At 46.1% G+C, this 19,142-nt stretch overlaps 2 protein-coding genes across 3 annotated transcripts in view; one reads left to right on the top strand and one right to left on the bottom strand.

The window, feature by feature from the left end:
* Positions 1-19,142, top strand: part of LOC142581085 (small ribosomal subunit protein RACK1-like) — a 108,603-nt gene that overhangs the window by 56,185 nt on the left and 33,276 nt on the right. The gene's annotated exons all lie outside the window — the stretch shown is intronic.
* LOC142581121 (solute carrier family 25 member 16-like) overlaps positions 7,472-19,142 on the bottom strand; it is a 49,944-nt gene continuing 38,273 nt past the window's right edge. Inside the window, exons 8-9 of one of the 2 annotated variants that reach the window (XM_075691193.1) lie at positions 17,205-17,273; positions 7,472-8,714 (exon numbers count right to left, since the gene is read on the bottom strand). In XM_075691193.1, the coding sequence (XP_075547308.1) occupies positions 8,540-8,714; positions 17,205-17,273 (244 nt within the window). In that variant the 3' untranslated portion in view covers positions 7,472-8,539. The remainder of the gene's footprint in view (positions 8,715-17,204; positions 17,274-19,142) is intronic. The other variant, XM_075691194.1, reaches the window with a different exon arrangement.

Genomic DNA, 19,142 nt, shown 5'->3' with positions numbered 1-19,142 from the left:
GACGAAGCAAATTTCAATTTTTCTGTGTGAAACAGTTCACATAAGGAAAATACAGTAGAACCCCATTCATGCATTCTTTATGGGACCACGGAAACAAATTGTATGATCCAGGAAAACATTAACAGCTCGTTATATTACTGCCTCAAGGGTTAGACACTTTTTTTTTTTTTTTTTGAACGGTTGTAGCCATGACTAGCATTAAATGAAGCTTGTAATTCTCATCTGGCGCGTCAAATCTTGCAACCTCTTTTTAAGCACTGAACACCATTTCATGCAGCTGTGCAAGTAGAAGGTCACGACACAGCGTCTATGCACGCGAGTGTGGTGCCTTTATGCCTTCATCCACCTCCTCTAGGCTTTTGACTTTCTGAATCATGCCAAGATCAGCAATGACCCGAACATGGCGATAACGGTCCTTCTGCAAAGTGTTTTGTTCTTAGTGGCAAGGCCGATGTAGGGGGGGGGGGGGTGCCACGGACGAATGATGCCGTGGCAGTGGTGCACCATAACAACCTTTGCGCATAATACATATGACCCTATGAATATTTAACAGGACCGGTGCTTCAGTGTGTAAGGCTGGGAAAACGTAACAAACAGGAATGTATAGACAAGGTTCTATTGTACATTGAAAGCCCTGAAGTCACACTCGTGTACAGACACAGAATATAAGAAAATGAAGTTCGGCTTTCATTTTCTCCGTTAAGAACCAACCCTTTCTCGTCGTATGTAAAAAAATTGGGTTTTTAAATACTTCACCACTCTAAACTGATGCAGAGTTTTTCTTTAGTGTCCCTTTAACTGTAATCTTGCTTGACTGAACTAGCAATATGTACATATTGAGTATGTAAAGTGGCTTTGTGTATACTAACCCTGCAACACAACCACAATATTCGAAATTGATTTGTGTACTGCGTACTTACTGTATCTTTTCACACTTGTGAACTTGTTCTGTATTTTGACAAAACGGGCAAATTGTTGCACGACTTTGTTTTGACGGTACTAAACGGCTTACGAGTCTCCTGATGCGGTACAAAAGATGACTACCAGTTACCCTCACAGGAAGGCATTGAGTAATGAAGATGAGATCCTTGTGTTGGACGACATGTTTGGTCATGCTGAAATCAAACAATCTTTTGTGTAGTCATTGGGGTGTTTGGTATTGACGCAACTATATTTGGCAGCACCATTATTCAGCGGGTATGCGCCAGTGGGGACGACGCTGAAGTAGCGCGTGTTTTTAGGTGAAGCGGGGGAAACGAAGAAGACGTTGTTGTTGTTCCCTTGGACGACTGATAAAGTGCGTTTCTTGGCGGTGCTGCTACGCATACTCGTCGATCCCACGTCGTTACACTGGTGGAGGTGCGGGGTATTCTTCATGCTTGGCACCCCTTCGCGGAGCCGACGATCGAGCCCGGAATCACCATCGCGCATCGAAACACCGGTCCACCGCTTCAGTCGTCGCCTGCTAGGCTTAGCGCCCGAGTCCAGTCCGCTGCAAGAAACTTCGAGAAATCGTTTGCCTCTTACAAATAACATGGCCACCGCAGCTCCATCGCAAGTAACGCTACAGAATCCTATGGTCCCGGAGAGCTTTCATGGTGATGCCTTTGAAGACGTCCAAGATTGGCTAGACCAGTTCGAGCGCGTCGCCCAGTATAACCATAAGACCAGCTCGGCGGACAAACTCTCGAGTGTCTATTTCTATTTGAAGGACAATGCTCGTACGTGGTACGTAAACCGGGAGAGGAGCTTTGCCACGTGGGACGACTTCCGCGCACAGCTGCTGGATACCTTTTCAAGCATCGACAGGAGGGAAAACGCGCAGCGTCTCCTTGAAATCCGCGTTCAAAAGCCCAATGAGAGTGTTGCTATGTTCTCAGAAGACATGGCCCGTCTTTTCCGTAGGGCAGACCCAGACATGCCAGAGGAAAGAAAGCTGCGATATCTCCTGCGAGGAGTGAAGGAGCAACTGTTTGCCGGCCTTGTGAGAAATCCACCGACAACAGTGGCACAGTTCACAAAAGAGGCTACAGCCATTGAACGGGCCCTGCATCAACGATACCGCCAGCATGACATGGGCAACTCGACGGCGAACACTTCCGTACTGGCTGCGAGTAACGACATGTCTCTGCGTGAAGTTGTCCGCGAAGTGGTGCGAGAAGAGCTTCGGCAGCTCGGCTTTGTGGTTGCGCCTACGGAACCGACGCCAGCGTTATCTTTTGTTGCTGATGTCGTCCGGGAGGAAGTCCGGCAAGCTTTTTCAGCGCCAGACTGTGGCAACGTTCCGCGGCGCCTCACTTATGCGGAAGCTGTCCGCCGTCCACTCAACGCAACTTCAACGCCGTTGACACCCATAACTACAACACCACCGACGCCACAAATAGAGCCGACATCGTCACCCTCGTCGACTCTACCGACCCCGCCGATCATGCCAGCACAAACAACGCCGTATTTTCGACATGCGCACGCCACCCCTTGGCTCCATGGAGAGTTACCGCCGAACTACCAGCGCCGGAAAACCGATTTGTGGCGCACCGTCGACCGTCGACCAGTGTGCTACCATTGTGGTGAAGCTGGACACGTCTATAGAGTTTGCCGCAAATGGAACAACTATCGCGCCGCTCAACAACCAAGCTTTCCTGCCAACTATGCTTATTCTCCGTACGACGGTCGACGCGCTTACAACGACGCTCCTGTGAACAGTCAGCCACCAAATACGACGACGTCCCGACCACGTTCTCCTTCTCCATCTCCGGCGCGCTACAATTCGCCGACTCGTCGCAGCTTTGCCGACGTCACTAGGGGCAGATCGCCTAGCCCTCGACGGGGAAACTAGCCGCAGCGACCTCCGGGGGTGAGGTTGCCAATACTCTAACTGCTCCACATCCCCCGTTATCGACGAACGACGACGTGAAGACTACATTGACGAAAAAGACGCCCAGCACAACGACGAATACGACGAATAGAAGTACGAAAGACGTAACTGACATCGTCAGCGCCGAGCTCATCGTTTGCATTGACGGTCACGAAATAGCCGCTCTGGTTGACACTGGCTCCCATTTTTCAATCCTTAACTTACAGGTCGCTGACAAACTGAGGAAGGTGAAGACACCATGGCACGGGCCCAACATAAGAACCGCCGGAGGTCATTTGATGACACCTGTCGGGAAATGCACGGCCCGACTCTTAATCGCCGATTCAACCTTCGTCGTCACCCTCGTCATCCTTACTGAGTGTTGTAAAGAACTTATACTGGGCATGGATTTTCTACGGGAGTACGGCGCTGTGATTAACATCCGTGACAGAAGCGTCACTTTTGCCACGAGTTCGGATAATGTCACCCATGAGAAGCCACAACAACCTCGCTTACGTATTGCCGCGGACGACGTCATACTTTTGCCGCGGAGTTGCTCCCTCGTACAGGTGCGCTGTGACAGCCTGCAAAGTGGGACTGGAGTAGCTGAACACATCAGTGCGCTAGCACTGAATTGCGGTGTGTCCATTGCCAGAGCACTTATCAATGTAATCGACGGAAGCGCCGAACTCTTGCTGACAAATTTTAGTAGGGAGCGCCGACACATCGTTAGAGGCACTGCTGTCGCCTATTTCGACGAAGTGACAGAAATACAAGACTGCCACTTAGCGCAGGAGTCGGCCTCTACAATCCACACAGCTGCACCTATTGTAGACGTTAATCCGACGTTAACGGCCGTTGAGCGGAATCGTCTGCTTGAGCTCATCAAGCAGTACCAGGGCTGTTTCTCCTCTGCGTCACGAGTTGGTCAAACGCCCCTTACGAAACACCGCATCATTACTGATGTCGACGCCAGACCCATCCGACAAAACCCTTATCGTGTGGCCCCAAAGGAACGCGAAGCGATACAAAAACAAGTGAAGACGATGCTAGAAGATGGCGTTATTCGACCATCTAATAGTCCGTGGGCATCACCTGTAGTTTTAGTGAAGAAGAAGGACGGTAGCCTGCGCTTCTGCGTCGACTATCGGAAGCTCAATCAGGTCACAAAGAAGGACGTTTATCCGCTGCCGCGTATTGATGATTCCTTGGATAGGTTGCGAAACTCGTGCTACTTTTCCTCAATGGACTTGAAAAGCGGTTATTGGCAGATCGAAGTGGATGAGAGAGACCGTGAGAAAACAGCCTTTGTGACGCCTGACGGACTTTATGAATTTCAGGTACTTCCTTTCGGTTTGTGTTCGGCGCCAGCAACATTTCAGCGTCTAATGGACACTGTGCTCTCCGGACTCAAATGGCAAACATGCCTGGTGTACTTGGATGACGTGATTGTCTTTTCCGCAACGTTCGACGAACACTTACGAAGGCTGAAAACTGTTTTTGAAGCGATACGCTCTGCCGGTCTTACTTTGAAGCCTGAGAAGTGCCATTTTGGTTTTCATGAGCTCCAGTTCCTCGGTCACGTCGTCAGTAGCCAAGGAGTCCGACCTGATCCGGATAAAATTGCCGCCGTCGCTAATTTCCCGATTCCATCAGACAAAAAAGCCGTGCGACGTTTTCTGGGACTCTGTGCATATTACCGGCGATTTATTGCTAATTTCTCGCGTATCGCATGGCCGTTAACACAGCTCACCCGAGACGATATGCCTTTTACTTGGGGCGAAGACCAGCAGCGGGCTTTCCACGAGCTCCGGCAACGCATGCAATCGCCTCCCGTATTAGCACACTTCGATGAGGAAGCCCCGACGATATTGCATACAGACGCTAGTAATATCGGTCTAGGGGCGGTGCTAGTACAATGGCAGGGCGACAGCGAAAAGGTGATTGCTTACGCCAGTAGGACACTATCCCGAGCCGAAGCTAACTACTCCACCACTGAAAAAGAATGCCTCGCAATGGTATGGGCAGTTCTGAAATTTCGTCCGTATTTGTATGGTCGGTCTTTCACCGTCGTTAGTGACCACCATTCCCTCTGCTGGCTCATTAATTTGAAAGATCCTTCCGGCCGGCTCGCACGCTGGAGTCTTCGACTCCAAGAGTTCGACTTTGTTGTTACATACAAGTCGGGAAAACGGCACGCAGACGCCGACTGCCTTTCTCGGTCTCCTGTTGAGCCGGCAGCACAAGACGATGACGACACGGTTTTTCTGGGACTCGTGGATACTGCCGATCTTTCACGCCAGCAACGGGATGACATTGAATTGCTGCCGCTTATTGATTACCTCGAAGGACGAACCAACCGCGTGCCGAGGCTCTTTGCAAGAGGGGTGGCATCATACTGCTTGCGTCGCAACGTCCTCTACAAGAAGAACTTCTCGCCTAGCGGCAGCAACTACTTACTTGTTGTTCCATCACCGCTTCGACGTGAAATCTTAAACGCCTGCCACAACGAGCCGACTGCTGGGCACTTGGGCTACACTCGCACATTGGCACGGATTCGGCAGAAGTACTACTGGCCGAGACTTACTGCGGTCGTTAAACGCTACGTTCAGACATGTCTGGATTGCCAACGTCGTAAACCGCCATCCGTCAAACCAGCCGGCTTACTGCACCCTGTTGACGTACCGGCCACACCATTTGCACAAGTAGGCATGGACTTTCTGGGCCCCTTCCCAACGTCTGCTACTGGTAATAGGTGGATAATCGTTGCCACGGATTATCTCACTAGATATGCCGAGACAAGTGCCCTGCAAAGGGCAACAGCAGATGAAGCGGCACGATTTTTTCTGGAATCCATCGTTTTAAGGCATGGCGCTCCCGCAGTAGTCGTCACGGACAGAGGTACTGCGTTCATGGCCCAGTTTTTAGATATCGTTCTACGTCTAAGTGGTACCGCCCACCGAAAGACAACAGCGTATCACCCTCAAACAAACGGACTGACAGAACGACTCAATAGGACATTGGCTGATATGATAAGCATGTACGTAGATGTAGAGCATAGGAACTGGGACGAGGTTTTACCTTATGTCACCTTCGCGTACAATACGGCTCGTCAAGAGACCACTCGCAAGACGCCCTTCAGTCTCGTATACGGCCGTGAGGTTACAACAACATTAGATGCAATGCTCCCTCATGAATTTGACGACAACGAAACGGGTGCTGAAGAGATAACACACCGAGCAGAGGCAGCTAGGCAGCTTGCGCGTCTGCGAATCCACGAACAGCAGGACATTGACGCCAGACGCTACAATCTTCGGCACAAAGCCGTAACATACAACATCGGCGACAAAGTGTGGGTCTGGACACCTATTCGACAGCGTGGGCTCTCTGAAAAGCTCCTACGTAAATACTTCGGGCCCTACATAGTTCTCCGACGCATCAGTGACGTCAACTACGAAGTCGTTCCTGACAGCTCGCACTGTTCAAAGCGCCGACGGCATTTACCCGAGGTCGTTCACGTGCTGCGTATGAAGCCGTACTATGAGGACTGCCAAGACTGCGCAGTTCTTTACCGCTGCCTTCCAAGCCTCTATCATCGGGACGATGATCTTTTCTAAAGGGGGAGCAAATGACGCAACTATATTTGGCAGCACCATTATTCAGCGGGTATGCGCCAGTGGGGACGACGCTGAAGTAGCGCGTGTTTTTAGGTGAAGCGGGGGAAACGAAGAAGACGTTGTTGTTGTTCCCTTGGACGACTGATAAAGTGCGTTTCTTGGCGGTGCTGCTACGCATACTCGTCGATCCCACGTCGTTACAGTATACAGTAAATGCCATTAGAATGGGCGTTCTACCAGATAAGTGGAGGTGCAAATGCGAACTGTTTGCACAATGCAGCCACCTGGTGGTGCAGCGCTGAACCAGACACACACACACCTAATAATGCTGTAACCGAAAGTCTATTTCACTTTGCTGCTGGTGCAAATTTTCGGCAGTGGCATAATCGTGTTGTTCCCACTCGTTTCGAAGGGAAAGGCACCACTTCATTTTCAACAAATGACAGTGTTTTGAACAGATGGGCTTCCATAGAACCTTTGCTACCAGGTACATTTACCTTGCTTTGGGCCTGTAGCGGAAGAGGAAGCAAGCATTTAATATCTTGCGCAGTTTTTGGCTCTAAGTGTGGGCATTGAGGCTTGTTAATAATGGCAATTTTCTGCCATATAGCAATTGGTCGCCTCCACGGCAAGAAGAACCAAGTTGCGCATTCAAAGTCGACAGAGACAGACAGTCTCCTTTTCCTGTGGTCTTTTCTTTAATGCTCAATTTGGTTCTTGAAAGCAATGCACCAACATGCCCAGTAAGAAGTTCTTTGACCTCCACGGCAAGCTTCACCACTACATGGTTTTGGCACGCCAAAGCAGGGACTCCAGATTATTTTTGACCATTTTGTGTTGCTTAACTTGCACCTAAATTGATGTACGCAAGTGTTTCTGCATTCTGCCCCCGTCAGAATGTGTCCGCTACAGTCAAGTATTGAACCTACGACCTCATGCTTGGCAGCAGAATGCTGTTGCCACTGAGCCAGTGCAGAGAAATGAAAGCAAACGAACTGTATATTCGTGTAAAGTTTTTATTGCATAGTACCGTATAAAACAGTTCAGCAGCTTGTATCATGCATTGGCAATCAATCAAAATGTTAATATAGCCTGCACTAGTTAAAACAGTCATTGTGCCTCAGTACAAGCGGCCATTAAAGTGAATCCTGAAGGCTGTTGATATATATATATATATATATGCACAATTTAAAAAATGGATGCAGCGATATGCGCATCTGTTATAGCAGTTATACAATGTCTGCTGATGTTTATATATTACTGTGCAAGCTTACAAATTTAAATTGTGGGAACAGACCTTAGAGTTGCATCATAGACAGGCTAATCCATATGTGCTTTCATTCCATTTGCTTTCTTTATTTCCTAAGTTGTTTACCTATTCATTCAGCATTTACACTGCTGTGTCGAAAGGGTCATGATTCAAGAGAATGTACAACAAATGTAGATTCATTATCTTGGCAAAATAGTGCATCGTGCTTCAATGCGGACATGAAAATTCCATAACTTATAAATTAAAAGTTGAGGTCGCACAGCTCTTACCTGGCAGTGCCTGCATCTACCTTTATTGAATCTCAATGCCTTATGTGTTAAATCACAGCCGAGTTGAGTAAAAGCTGTGCAGACCCAAGAGGTGTTGAGTTATGATTATGTGTGGAGTTTTGCTGACACACTAGACTTCTAAACAAACTTACTCTGCTGTTTTCAATACAAAAGCTGTGCCCACAAAACAAACTACATGGCCTCTGTGCCTGCAGTAAAGGCTTTGTCAAAACACACTTAGGCCTACAGTTGTCTCGTCTTTAGGTGTACTGAAAGTCCCATCAGTTTCGCATGTGTGCTTGCACTGTGGCACTTTTCAGAACTGCAAGAAAAATACGTGTGCATATTCCAGTACTTCAGACAGTCTGTACTCTGCAAGCAAAGTAGGATGCCCCATGTATGACAAATGCATCTTGCCAAAAGCACCAGGACTTGGCTATGCCTTAACTTGCTGCTGACTGTTACTTTGATGCTTATGACTGGCTGGCACAGTTAAGTGTACCACTGTTATTAAGAGCGAGATATGTGATCAGGAGTCGAGGCCTGTGTCCAGACCCAGTAACTGTTTAGTAACCTCGTATGTAGAGAACGACACGGCCACCATGGGAATCGCACGCAGGTAGTTGACGCTCATACCACGGTACAATCCTCGGGAGATGCCGTGCTCATGAAAGGTCAATGCCAATGTGCTGAACAGGCTCTTGCTGCACACAAATAAAATTTTTTTTACTGTATTGACCATGCTAAATAGAGGGAGCAGCCATGTTAGCAACATGATGAACCACCTGTATATTTGATAAGAAACTGCACAATAGAGCAGGATGTAAGAAAGGGACCAGCAATGACAGTGACTAACAACCAAACGTTTATTCCTTCAAGCAGCTTATATAGTGTACTGCTCAACAAGAAAAGAGTGAACAAGAGTATGCGTAGAAGTAATGTGGAATGAAATCGTTCCGACAGGTACGATATTTCGTTCGGAAGGAGTGAAGTAGAAGGGTAACTTGTGCACCCATTGAAACTTTTTTGGATGTTTGAGGCTTCAGACAGTTGTCTACATTCGTCATGGTATTGTCCAGTTAAATCTTTAAAAGTAGTTCACAGCTACATTCAATGCAACACAGTGACAGGTGGCTATCTCCTGTTTGCTTACTGACCTTTTGTTTGAGTGTTTGTGCATGCTGTCATTTACACAACATTCGATTTGTCCAATATAGAAATGCCTGCACGAAAGTGGAATGTGGTAAACAACATTACAACGGCACTTAAACTGCTGTCTGCGCTTCTTTTGCAGAACTCCTTTGGATTGATTTATTTGCACACACTACCCAGCTTATTTGGGGCAGCAAAAAGCAGCCTAACACTTGCCTTGTTAATGACCTTTAGATTTTACAATATCTTGTGCATATACGGAAGTGCTGCAACATTTTATAGCCAATGGCTCTCAGGCCGAGCGAACCCTGAATTCTTGCTTTTGAAATAGGCTATGAGGTATTCGGCAATGATTGTAAAAAGCTATAAAGGGCCCCTTCAACATGTTTGGTAATTTTAAAGAGCCACATATAGCATATACATGACACACTAGTGATTGTGTCTGCAAAGTATTATGGCGCTGCGTGCCACAGAAACAGTTGATGTTTCAAACCGAATTCCAGACGCCTTCCCTTTCTAAAGTTGTGGTTGCGCTCAGAAATGCTTCTTTGCAGTGCATGTTCCATCACTCACCATGACTAATCGTACAATGCGGAAAGCAAAATGCTGCAAAAAAAAAAAAAAAAGTAGGTGGCGCTAGACGCCATGGGACGTCCCTTCGTTCCGGTATGGGAGAATGGCAGACTTCTACACAGACATTACCTTGAGGGAAAGAGTAATACAAGTCTGATATCCACAGAAAATTCACAGACACTTGCTGAACAGTTATTGCGGAGAAAGGCTGAAACAAAACCTGGAGTCTATCATGTAAAAATTGTCGACATTGAGGAGTTTCAAAAACTTTTGCAAGATCATTAAAAAAAAATTCAATTATGGGGTTTTACATGCCAAAACCACTTTCTGATTATGAGGCACGTTGTAGTGGGGGACCCTGGAAATTTAGACCACCTGGGGTTCTTTAATGTTCACCTAAATCTAAGTACACGGGTGATTTCGCATTTCGCCCCCATCGAAATGTGGCCGCTGTGGCCGGGATTCGATCCTGCAACCTCGTGCATAGCAGCCCAACACCATAGCGACTAAGCAACCACGGCGGGTTGCAAGATCATTCCCACTAGTCGTTGCCAGGTTCTGCGCTCGGAAACAATTGCTCGGAAAAGGCATTGTGCCTTGAGAGTCTTGGCAATGAAGAACATGAAAAGGCTAGTTACCTAGCTCACCTTAACAGATGACAACAGATTTGAGAGCTTGCCTTTTGAAATAATGCCTCAAAAAAATTGTCTGAAAGAAAATGAGGTCACTTCAAATAAGGTCAGTAAGCAAACGAGAGATAGCTCACTGCATTGCACTGGATGTAGCTGTGAACCACTTTTTGAATATTGCACAGTAGTGTCAAAATACCATGATAAGTGCACACAATTGATATCCAAAGCCTCAATGCATCACATTAAAAATTTGTGATGCATGCGTAAGCTACCCTTTCATTTCAGTCTTTCCAAAGGAGATATTATTCCCTTGGAGTGATTTCATTCCATATTACTTCCAAGCATAGTGCAGTTCCATCTTTTCAATTTTTCTTGTTGAGTGGTACACTATATATGCTACTTGAAAGAATGAATACTTTATTGTTAGTCAGCATTGTCTGTCTGTCTTGCATCTCGTTCTTTTGCACTGTTGGTGCTTAGGTCATGAACCAATCAGCCGAAATTCATATGCTCCTTCCATACCCTTCCTCCTTACGCCTGCACATGTTAGAAAGTTAAGAAATAAGTGAACACTTTGTTATATCAGCATTATATTTGTTGAACAAAGAGACTATAATTATTTTAAAACAATCATTTTGCTGTCAAATGTCTTGACCACCAACCCATTGGAAAAGGTAGATTTCATTCCGATGTAGTGGGAGGCAAGCCAAGTAAATTTGTGCGTGACCCACTGGAAATTTTTGCACTGTGTTCAGTCTGGAATGTTTCACTCCTATTTTCCTGACATGGCAGCACAATACTCAAGTGCTGCATTTGACTTGCATACGAAGTTTTGTGATGCAAGCACTCGTGGGGATGGATGCTTTCACTGTACATGCAGGGAAATGTCATGAAAATTTTAGAACATGAAAAGAGGCTTGGTGAAAGTCAAATCGCCCACACTAATTCAATAAACCTCTTAGCAATGAAAATGTGGTTCAATGTCGACAATTTAATGGTGCACGGTATGCAGCAGAAACCTTTTGAGTCTGTAGAATACACCAGTGTGTACATGTACACACAAACAAACCTAAAGAGGCAAGAGAATACAAATATAAATGTTTTGTGATGAGGAAGGGTTAAACATTTCTGGTTTGATTTTAAAAATCTGCACCATTTTATGTTTACATCTGAAGATTTAATGTTTAGTCTCATTTTATTCACATGAAATCAGGTTTTTCTTTTTTTTTTAAACCTTGATCACCAAAGTTTGCAATGCTAGGAACAAATTCAGCTCATAGGGGTCCTAAACCACCCCTCAGGCTTGGTAAAGTGACAAAGTCTGCGGATAGCATACACTGCTGTGAACATTGCAGCCAAGTTTTTCAGTTGTGCGCAGCGCATGGAGCTTGCAAGCGCAGCACAAAGTCAACTTTCTCTCAAACATTCTCTTTTCAACAGAAGCCTGTTTCTCACTCTTTTCTGGGCACATCATCTTGTATTATAGCGAATTCGAATAGGTGGCTGCTATAGTACAATGTCAATCAAGAAAGGTGCTTGGATCAGTGTGCTTTTTCTTACAGTTACTGTATATATTGACGAAGTTTAATAAACAGGCTTAAGTAAGCGAAAATATGCTTTTGAATTTTTATAACAATTATGCACTTCCAAAAGAAGCCAACTACCCTCTGCACATGCTTGGCCACGGCCGCCCGCATAGGAATTAAACTTTGGCCACCCTGCTTATCAGTGTCGTAGCTGTCAGGTCTCGCTAATTTAGACTTGTTTTGAACACTCTACTAGACTCGAGCCACACGAAACTTAAGGTCAGACTACAAGCACGCTTGCCAGTGTGCGCTCACTCCTGGCTGCTCCTGGTTTGCTTCGTATTGAGCTATTGATAGCACTTCAAAATGCACAGGTTTGATGTGGCTATGTGGCTACTATCCGTCAGTCAAGCTGGTAAAGGACAAAGCCAGTCCGCACCACATAGCATGGCCAAAGGAGCATATGAGTGCAAGCACGTACTCAAGCCCTGTCATGCACAAAGCAAAAGATGCGCACTACGGCTGCATGTAGCTGTGGTCTGCTACACTGCGGCTCGCTGAGGACAACCACGTTGGTTTACGTTTGGCACGTCGTAGGCGCCAAAGTCCGAAGTATTGACGTCTACATTAACATCCAAAATCAAATTTGAACTCGTGCCACGGTGACATTCAGTAGGCAGAACGTTGTGGGCACACCCTACTGCACTGTAGCCTTCGCAGTGCAAGGCACTGAAGAAGGAGCGCAATTGCCACGAAACGCATATTTGATTGCCAATAACTCTGCTTCTGCTGAATGCATTGAAGTACTTTTTGCGGCAGTGTATTCCTGAAATAGACTATTTTAACTTCAAATGCATTTCTCCACTTCGATAAAAAGTGTTTCAGGGCCCCTTTAATCCACCAGGGCTGTTCTGGAAGGAATATTTACTGTGCAGGAAAGCCGACTTGAAGGTTTTACAGAGTCCACGACAGTGGAGGGCTCAGTAAAGTGGCATGCCATGTCATACATCTCGTAGACTGCATCATCGGTCATCTATAGGACACGTATTGGTACTGTCTATGTGTATGCCTTCTCTGCAACAATTATATTGTTGGCAGGACAACTGCATGGCCAATTGCTGCCTCTTGTCCACACACCCACAAATACTTCGAGACAGCTACCTGCACAACGAAAATTTCTGCACCCCGATTGCGCAAGGCTATGAATGAGAAAAGATAATGAATACTCGTGCGATATTGCAGAATTCAAACCTAAATCTCAGTGAAGCAGAGTTCAAGACAAAAAGGCTGCAAGGTCTGGCCCACTCCTGCTAACAGCCTGTGTGCATTTCCCCAACAGAGATGTAGAGATGTTTCCGGTTTCTGCAGAACTTTTTTGCAGTGTTCATGCACCATCTCCACCAGTCCCCTGCAACTTACCGCAACTCTTGTGTCAGCAACGTTGAACGTTCAACAGCTTAACTTATGAATTACAGTATTTCTGTGGTTGATTCTGAGTGGAAAATGTCATCCATATACATATGTGTTCAAATTTTTTAGCAGAAATGTTTAGCCAGTTGCTTACAGCAGCAATTCTCAAACTTGATTCATAGCTCGAAGAAGCATTATAAAGGCTCTGGGATGTGATAAAGTTGATTTCATTTTCCACCTATGTATGCAACTTGAAATTGGGGACCCCAGTGCACTTGTAAATTTTAGATCGTGCATCTGAATTTCAAATAAATTAGCTTTTTCGGCGAGCCTGCAGTCCATATACTTCTGCTCACGGGTGTATCTAGAACTTTGAAATTTCTCCAGCATGTTTTCTCCAACATGCACTTTGTTCCTATAAAGCGTTCTCTCAAAATGCATGGTACTACTCTGAGAACATTTTATCCCTCAGCAAGCATTTAAAAGAACCACATGTAGCACTAATTTTGCAATTTTCTACACTGCCTCCAAAGCAGATGCAATTTTGAAATTGCTTCTCTCAAGACACTTGATTCCTGCCCTGTTTCACCTTGATAAGCCCCATAGTCATATGAAATGAAGCCCTATGGAGAGCTCCAAAGTACAATGAACAAAACTTTGGTACCTATTTTCTACAGTTGAACAGATTACTCAACACGCTTCTAACTTTGCCCATGAATGCCCAACATCCACTTCAAATTTAAATGCGCTAGCTCTTCTAATTAATTTATGTCAACAGCTGGAGTAAATTTACTCCAGTGCATCTAGCTGAAACAATAGCTTTGCTGTAATATAGATGCTGCACAACATCCTCGCACGTGGTTCCTCCGTGCAGACATGTACTGCTAGCACATAATTCTGCCAGCATCCTCCAGGTAGCTGCCAAAGAGACCCAACAACGCCCCAATCTAAAATGCAATGCAAGAGCAGTACAAGATGGTGTTGACCTAATAGGCATTGTCATACCAGCGAAAACTGATGGCCACAACAAAAAGTGCTGCCACCTCTGCTGGAGACCTGGACTAAGGGCTCCACCAAACAGTGATGCGACCCCTTCCCCATGGTTGATCAAAATAAAGTTTTTTTTAGAGCGCAGCTCTTTGGCGTCCGTTCCTGGGTTTCGCGTCGTCGTCGGCGTTGTCGTCGGCCTCGTAACCAGCTCCGCCCCCCTTTCATCCCCCCAGCGCTAGCAGCGACCGACTGATACCGCTGGATGCCGCTAGAGAGTCAAGATAACGTGACTGCATAGAACACAGTCGCCGCCATGCAGAAAGAGGAGGAAAGGGTCCCCCCCCCCCCTGTTCTTGTGTGGCGGATAGGGTGCTCTTCAGTTGCCGACGCGCCGGTTATTTCACGTAGGCCCCGGCACGTCGACGAATACGTGACCACCTTCCCACGGCTAGACCTGGTTCTTAGCGCTGCGGAAGCGAGGGTATCATATTGTTTGTGTCGGCATCGGCGGCGTTGTCCCTGAAACCAACTCCGCAGCTGGGGTTGACTCACTATTGGCGTCAGCGGCATCAGTCAGTCGCTGCTATCTCTTCCCTCCTCCCTTTATCGTGTTGTCCGCTTGCTGCGCGCGCTTCTGCCCCCATCGTTTGCCGCTGGGTGTACACGCCGCCCCCCTCCCCCCTCTTCCTGAGAGTCTCCGGTTGTCAAAGCGCCGGCTCGAACTTAATTCCTTTCTTCGCTCCTCCTCCAATGCAACCCCTGTGCGGTGGCAATCAGAGAGCCAGATCGGTGGCGGCGGATCTGTATATGTGCACCGCCCGAGCCGAAATTGCCGCTGCCGTTCGCCCTGTGCGGTGGCAATCAGAGAGCCAGATCGGTGGCGGCGGATCTGTATATGTGCACCGCCCGAGCCGAAATTGCCGCTGCCGTTCGCCACTGCGAAATTATCTGCCAGTTCTTTCTGAGCCATGAGCGAGACGACCGATGGAAGTCCTCCGTCTGCTGCTGCTGCTGCTGCTGCTGCTGCTGCTAAACGAGCTGCCAGAGCAGAGGCCCAGCGCCGTCGCCGTCAGAATCCAGAGGTGCGTGCCGCCGAAGCAGAAGCTTACCTAGTGGAGTCTTTGTTAAAGGAATACGTGTGAAAAATAAAAAAAAAATTCTGTGATAGCGCATACATGTGTTGCTCGATTTCTTTGCCTCAATCTATCGAAAAGGTGAAACAGCTTATTTGCTGCGCTCAAATTTCGCATTAGGAAGTAACGTAATCGTCTGTAATTTTCTTTCTCTCTCTCTCTCTCTCTCTCTCTCTCTCTCTCTCTCTCTCTCTCCAGCCAGGAATCGGGAGCTTAAACACAGTGGCAGAAATTCAACGTGCAGCAAATGTGTGTATTGACCAAATGCACATCTGCCTCGAGTTAGAGGCAGCCATAAATGCTCCACTGTAAGCAACGAGAAGAAAGGGGGCTAACCGAGGGGCCCGATTTTTATTAGTCATATCATAAGAAGCCAACAAACACAATAATTTAATTTAATATTTGGGGTTTTACGTGCCAAAACCACTTTCTGATTATGAGGCACGCCGTAGTGGAGGACTCCGGAAATTTTGACCACCTGGGGTTCTTTAACGTGCACCTAAATCTAAGCACACGGGTGTTTTCGCATTTCGCCCCCATCGAAATGCGGCCGCCATGGCCGGGATTCGATCCCGCGACCTCGTGCTCAGCAGCCCAACACCATAGCCACTGAGCAACCACGGCGGGTACCAACAAACACAGACACCAAGGACAACATAGGGGAAATTACTTGTGCTTAATAAAATGAAACAAAGAAACGATAAATTAATGGAAATTAAAGTGGATGAAAAAACAACTTGCCGCAGGTGGGAACCGAACCCACAACCTTCGTATTTCGCGTACGATGCTCTACCAATTGAGCTACCGCGGTGCTGTTTTCCCATCCACTTTCTTGGGTATTTATGTGTCCTAGTAGAGCCCTGGGAGTGTTAGCCAGCGCCACCACTCACAGACCTTGGCGGCAGACGTGTTTGTTGGATTCTTATGATATGACCACTGTAAGCAAGGAATAACAGTCCACAGACCCACATTAATACTCATGTTATGGATAGCTTTGAATATTGAATACTTAATATTACCTCATTTTAAAGTAAAAACACATTGACGCAAACATGTTGGAGTCCACCAAAGAGAGAACAATCTTTCACCTAAATTGAGACTATGAACTTGCAGGCAGCCTAAGAACAAAATATATCTGATCAAGGAACTGCAAGATGTAGTGGAAAAAGTGATGTGCTACATAGTATGTCAGACACCAGGCCCCTTCTCAGAAAAAACACCTGAAGCACAACCTCTTCAAAAGTAAAAGGTTCCAGAATGAGAGCTGACTTTTACAAGCCACTTGCTCTAATCTCAAAGGTTAGAATTAAATATGGTCTCTTGACTGCCAACACCTTTTTTGGGGAGATCCCCAAAGAAAGATGTTGACAGCCAAAGACTTGCTACATATACAAAGTGTTCAAAGTTAAACTAATGCTAAATTTAATAAAGATGTGATGCCAGATCTGCTTGCACAGGCAGTTTATGTGCTATGAAATTAGAGCTATCAAATGTATAATTAACACAAAATTACTAAGTTAACCTTTCTGCCATCACGATTACCGTACATATATGGTTACATTTGAAACATTAAGACAATAGTATTTAAAGGAACTTCACTTTGTTGGACTATTCTGGAGTGCTTCTGGTCAGAGATATTCATTAATGTTACACTGGATGAGCTAATTTCACATGCAAGGGTATGGGCCTTATTGTATGTGCTGGGTGAAATGATGCTATATTATGAGTGGGACACAGAAGGTGTTCCGTCTCTCCAAGTAATGTGGTTATCCATTTACCTGTATTTATTCATTTCTGGGTGCATCATGCTAAGCTGCATTTGTCGACGGGCAACATCTAGAGGGTAGCTGCAGACAGAAATAGAAGCAAAGGAAGAACACATGATTAGTCTCACTTTGCAACAGGGGGGGGGACAAACACAGCTCGCTATGCATGCAACCTCTGAGCATGCACAGCAATTATTCTGTAGGCCGTGTATGCTGGTATGGGGGCCTCTGAACAGCATGTGCTACCTCGCTCTGCAAGGCTATGCAGCTTCTAGCTTAGCGATGCCACCATAGCTGCGCAAAGCTGGATTTCATCCTGAACCATCGCAAAATTTCAAGCAGCTATTAGTACAGTTAAGCCTCGATATAACGAAGTCGGTAACATTAGCAAGTTGCTTTGTTATATAGAAATTTCATCCTATTCAAACCTGACCTTTTATGCAAATAAGTACAGTCGCTGATCGATTTTTCTTACAAGAAAAGGGGCCGCAGAATTTTCGGAATTAAAGGGTAATCGAAAAAAAGCAAATTTGAATAAGAAAACAATGCATTTTGATAAATTTGGAAGTCTGCGATGAATGATACGGTTTCATGCCACGTACGTCGACCATATCTTCTGGACGGTATGATTTAAGCGAAGCCAGCCACGCTTTCACATGCACTCTGCCCCCACGGCTGATAGCGTCACCCACACTGGGACGACGCTATCAGGAAGAGCGCTGGCAGCGGGGAGTGAATGCTTCGCCTGCCTCTCGCTCCAGCGGGTCACCGAAACTCTAGACTCTGCAACTTCCAATACTAAAAGTGCCACGGCGTCTCTTTGCATATGCAGCACATTACCTCTAAAGCTGGGTGCGCGGCTGCATATGCACTCAGCCGTGCTTACAGCCATGTGCAACCACGGCCGCGACGTGCCCCCCAAAAAAAATCGAGGCGCGTGCCAACTTACCCCCCACCCCGTCGTCATGAGCTCGCTTTCCTCCCCTCTTTCTCTTTCCTCACGCAGGAAGGCAGCACTCGTAAAGCCACCATCTTTCTTGTCTCACCCTAGCACACTCACTCACACCTACAGCAATAGATCTTATCACACTGGGATTTAATAAAACATGATGTGGCTCCACTTGAGCGGTCGCTCTTGTCACGCAGCATGCAATTTGAGAGGTGCGTTTGAAAACAGTCGCTTGGAATTCAATTGTTTGACCATCTGCGTCCACGGAAGTTTCCATTTATTGTCTCGGCATTCCTTTGTGGCGGCAGTGAAATTTCGATATATTGGATCGCATACAAACACACTTCATTATATTGAGGTTCTAAATACATGGTGTTCTATGGACATGAGGCTATGAAAAGTTAAATACTTCATTATAACAAGAAGTTTGTTATATTGAAGTTCGTTATATTTAGGTTTAACAATTTCAAACAGACATAACATGGGGCCAAATTCTAAAAATAAATTTACGTACTATTGGTGCCTTAGAAAAGAAAAACAATTTCACCATTACAATAGTTTTTTGTAACTCCCCGATAATTTGAACCTCTTTTGCAAGCAATCAGCTCCCAGCCTTTCCAAATTGCATTAACGATTCCATGACTCTGTTGACTGCACCGACATACTTGCTTCAAAAAATAAAACATAACTCGGCACTCTGGCCAGACTGTTTTTCCAGTTTTGTCCTGAAATCTTGCGTTGACATCATCTCCGATTACTTATTAGTAATGTATAAGTCACATGAACTTCTCAACAATTAGGAAAACTGCTAACGTTGTTCTGGTTCATAAAAACAGGTCCTTGGATAGGGTGAGACTAACTACAGGCCCATATCTTTAACTAGTGTGTCACAAAGTTCTTGAACACAATTTACATGAGCATATTCCGACACCTCAAAAACAATAAATTTTTTGTTGAATACCAGCATGGATTTTGATCGACGTTCATGCATGATGCTCTCA

The sequence above is a fragment of the Dermacentor variabilis genome, chromosome 1 (genome assembly GCF_050947875.1).
Source record: "Dermacentor variabilis isolate Ectoservices chromosome 1, ASM5094787v1, whole genome shotgun sequence".
NCBI lineage: Eukaryota > Metazoa > Arthropoda > Arachnida > Ixodida > Ixodidae > Dermacentor > Dermacentor variabilis.
This window is presented reverse-complemented; position numbering and strand designations above follow the sequence as displayed.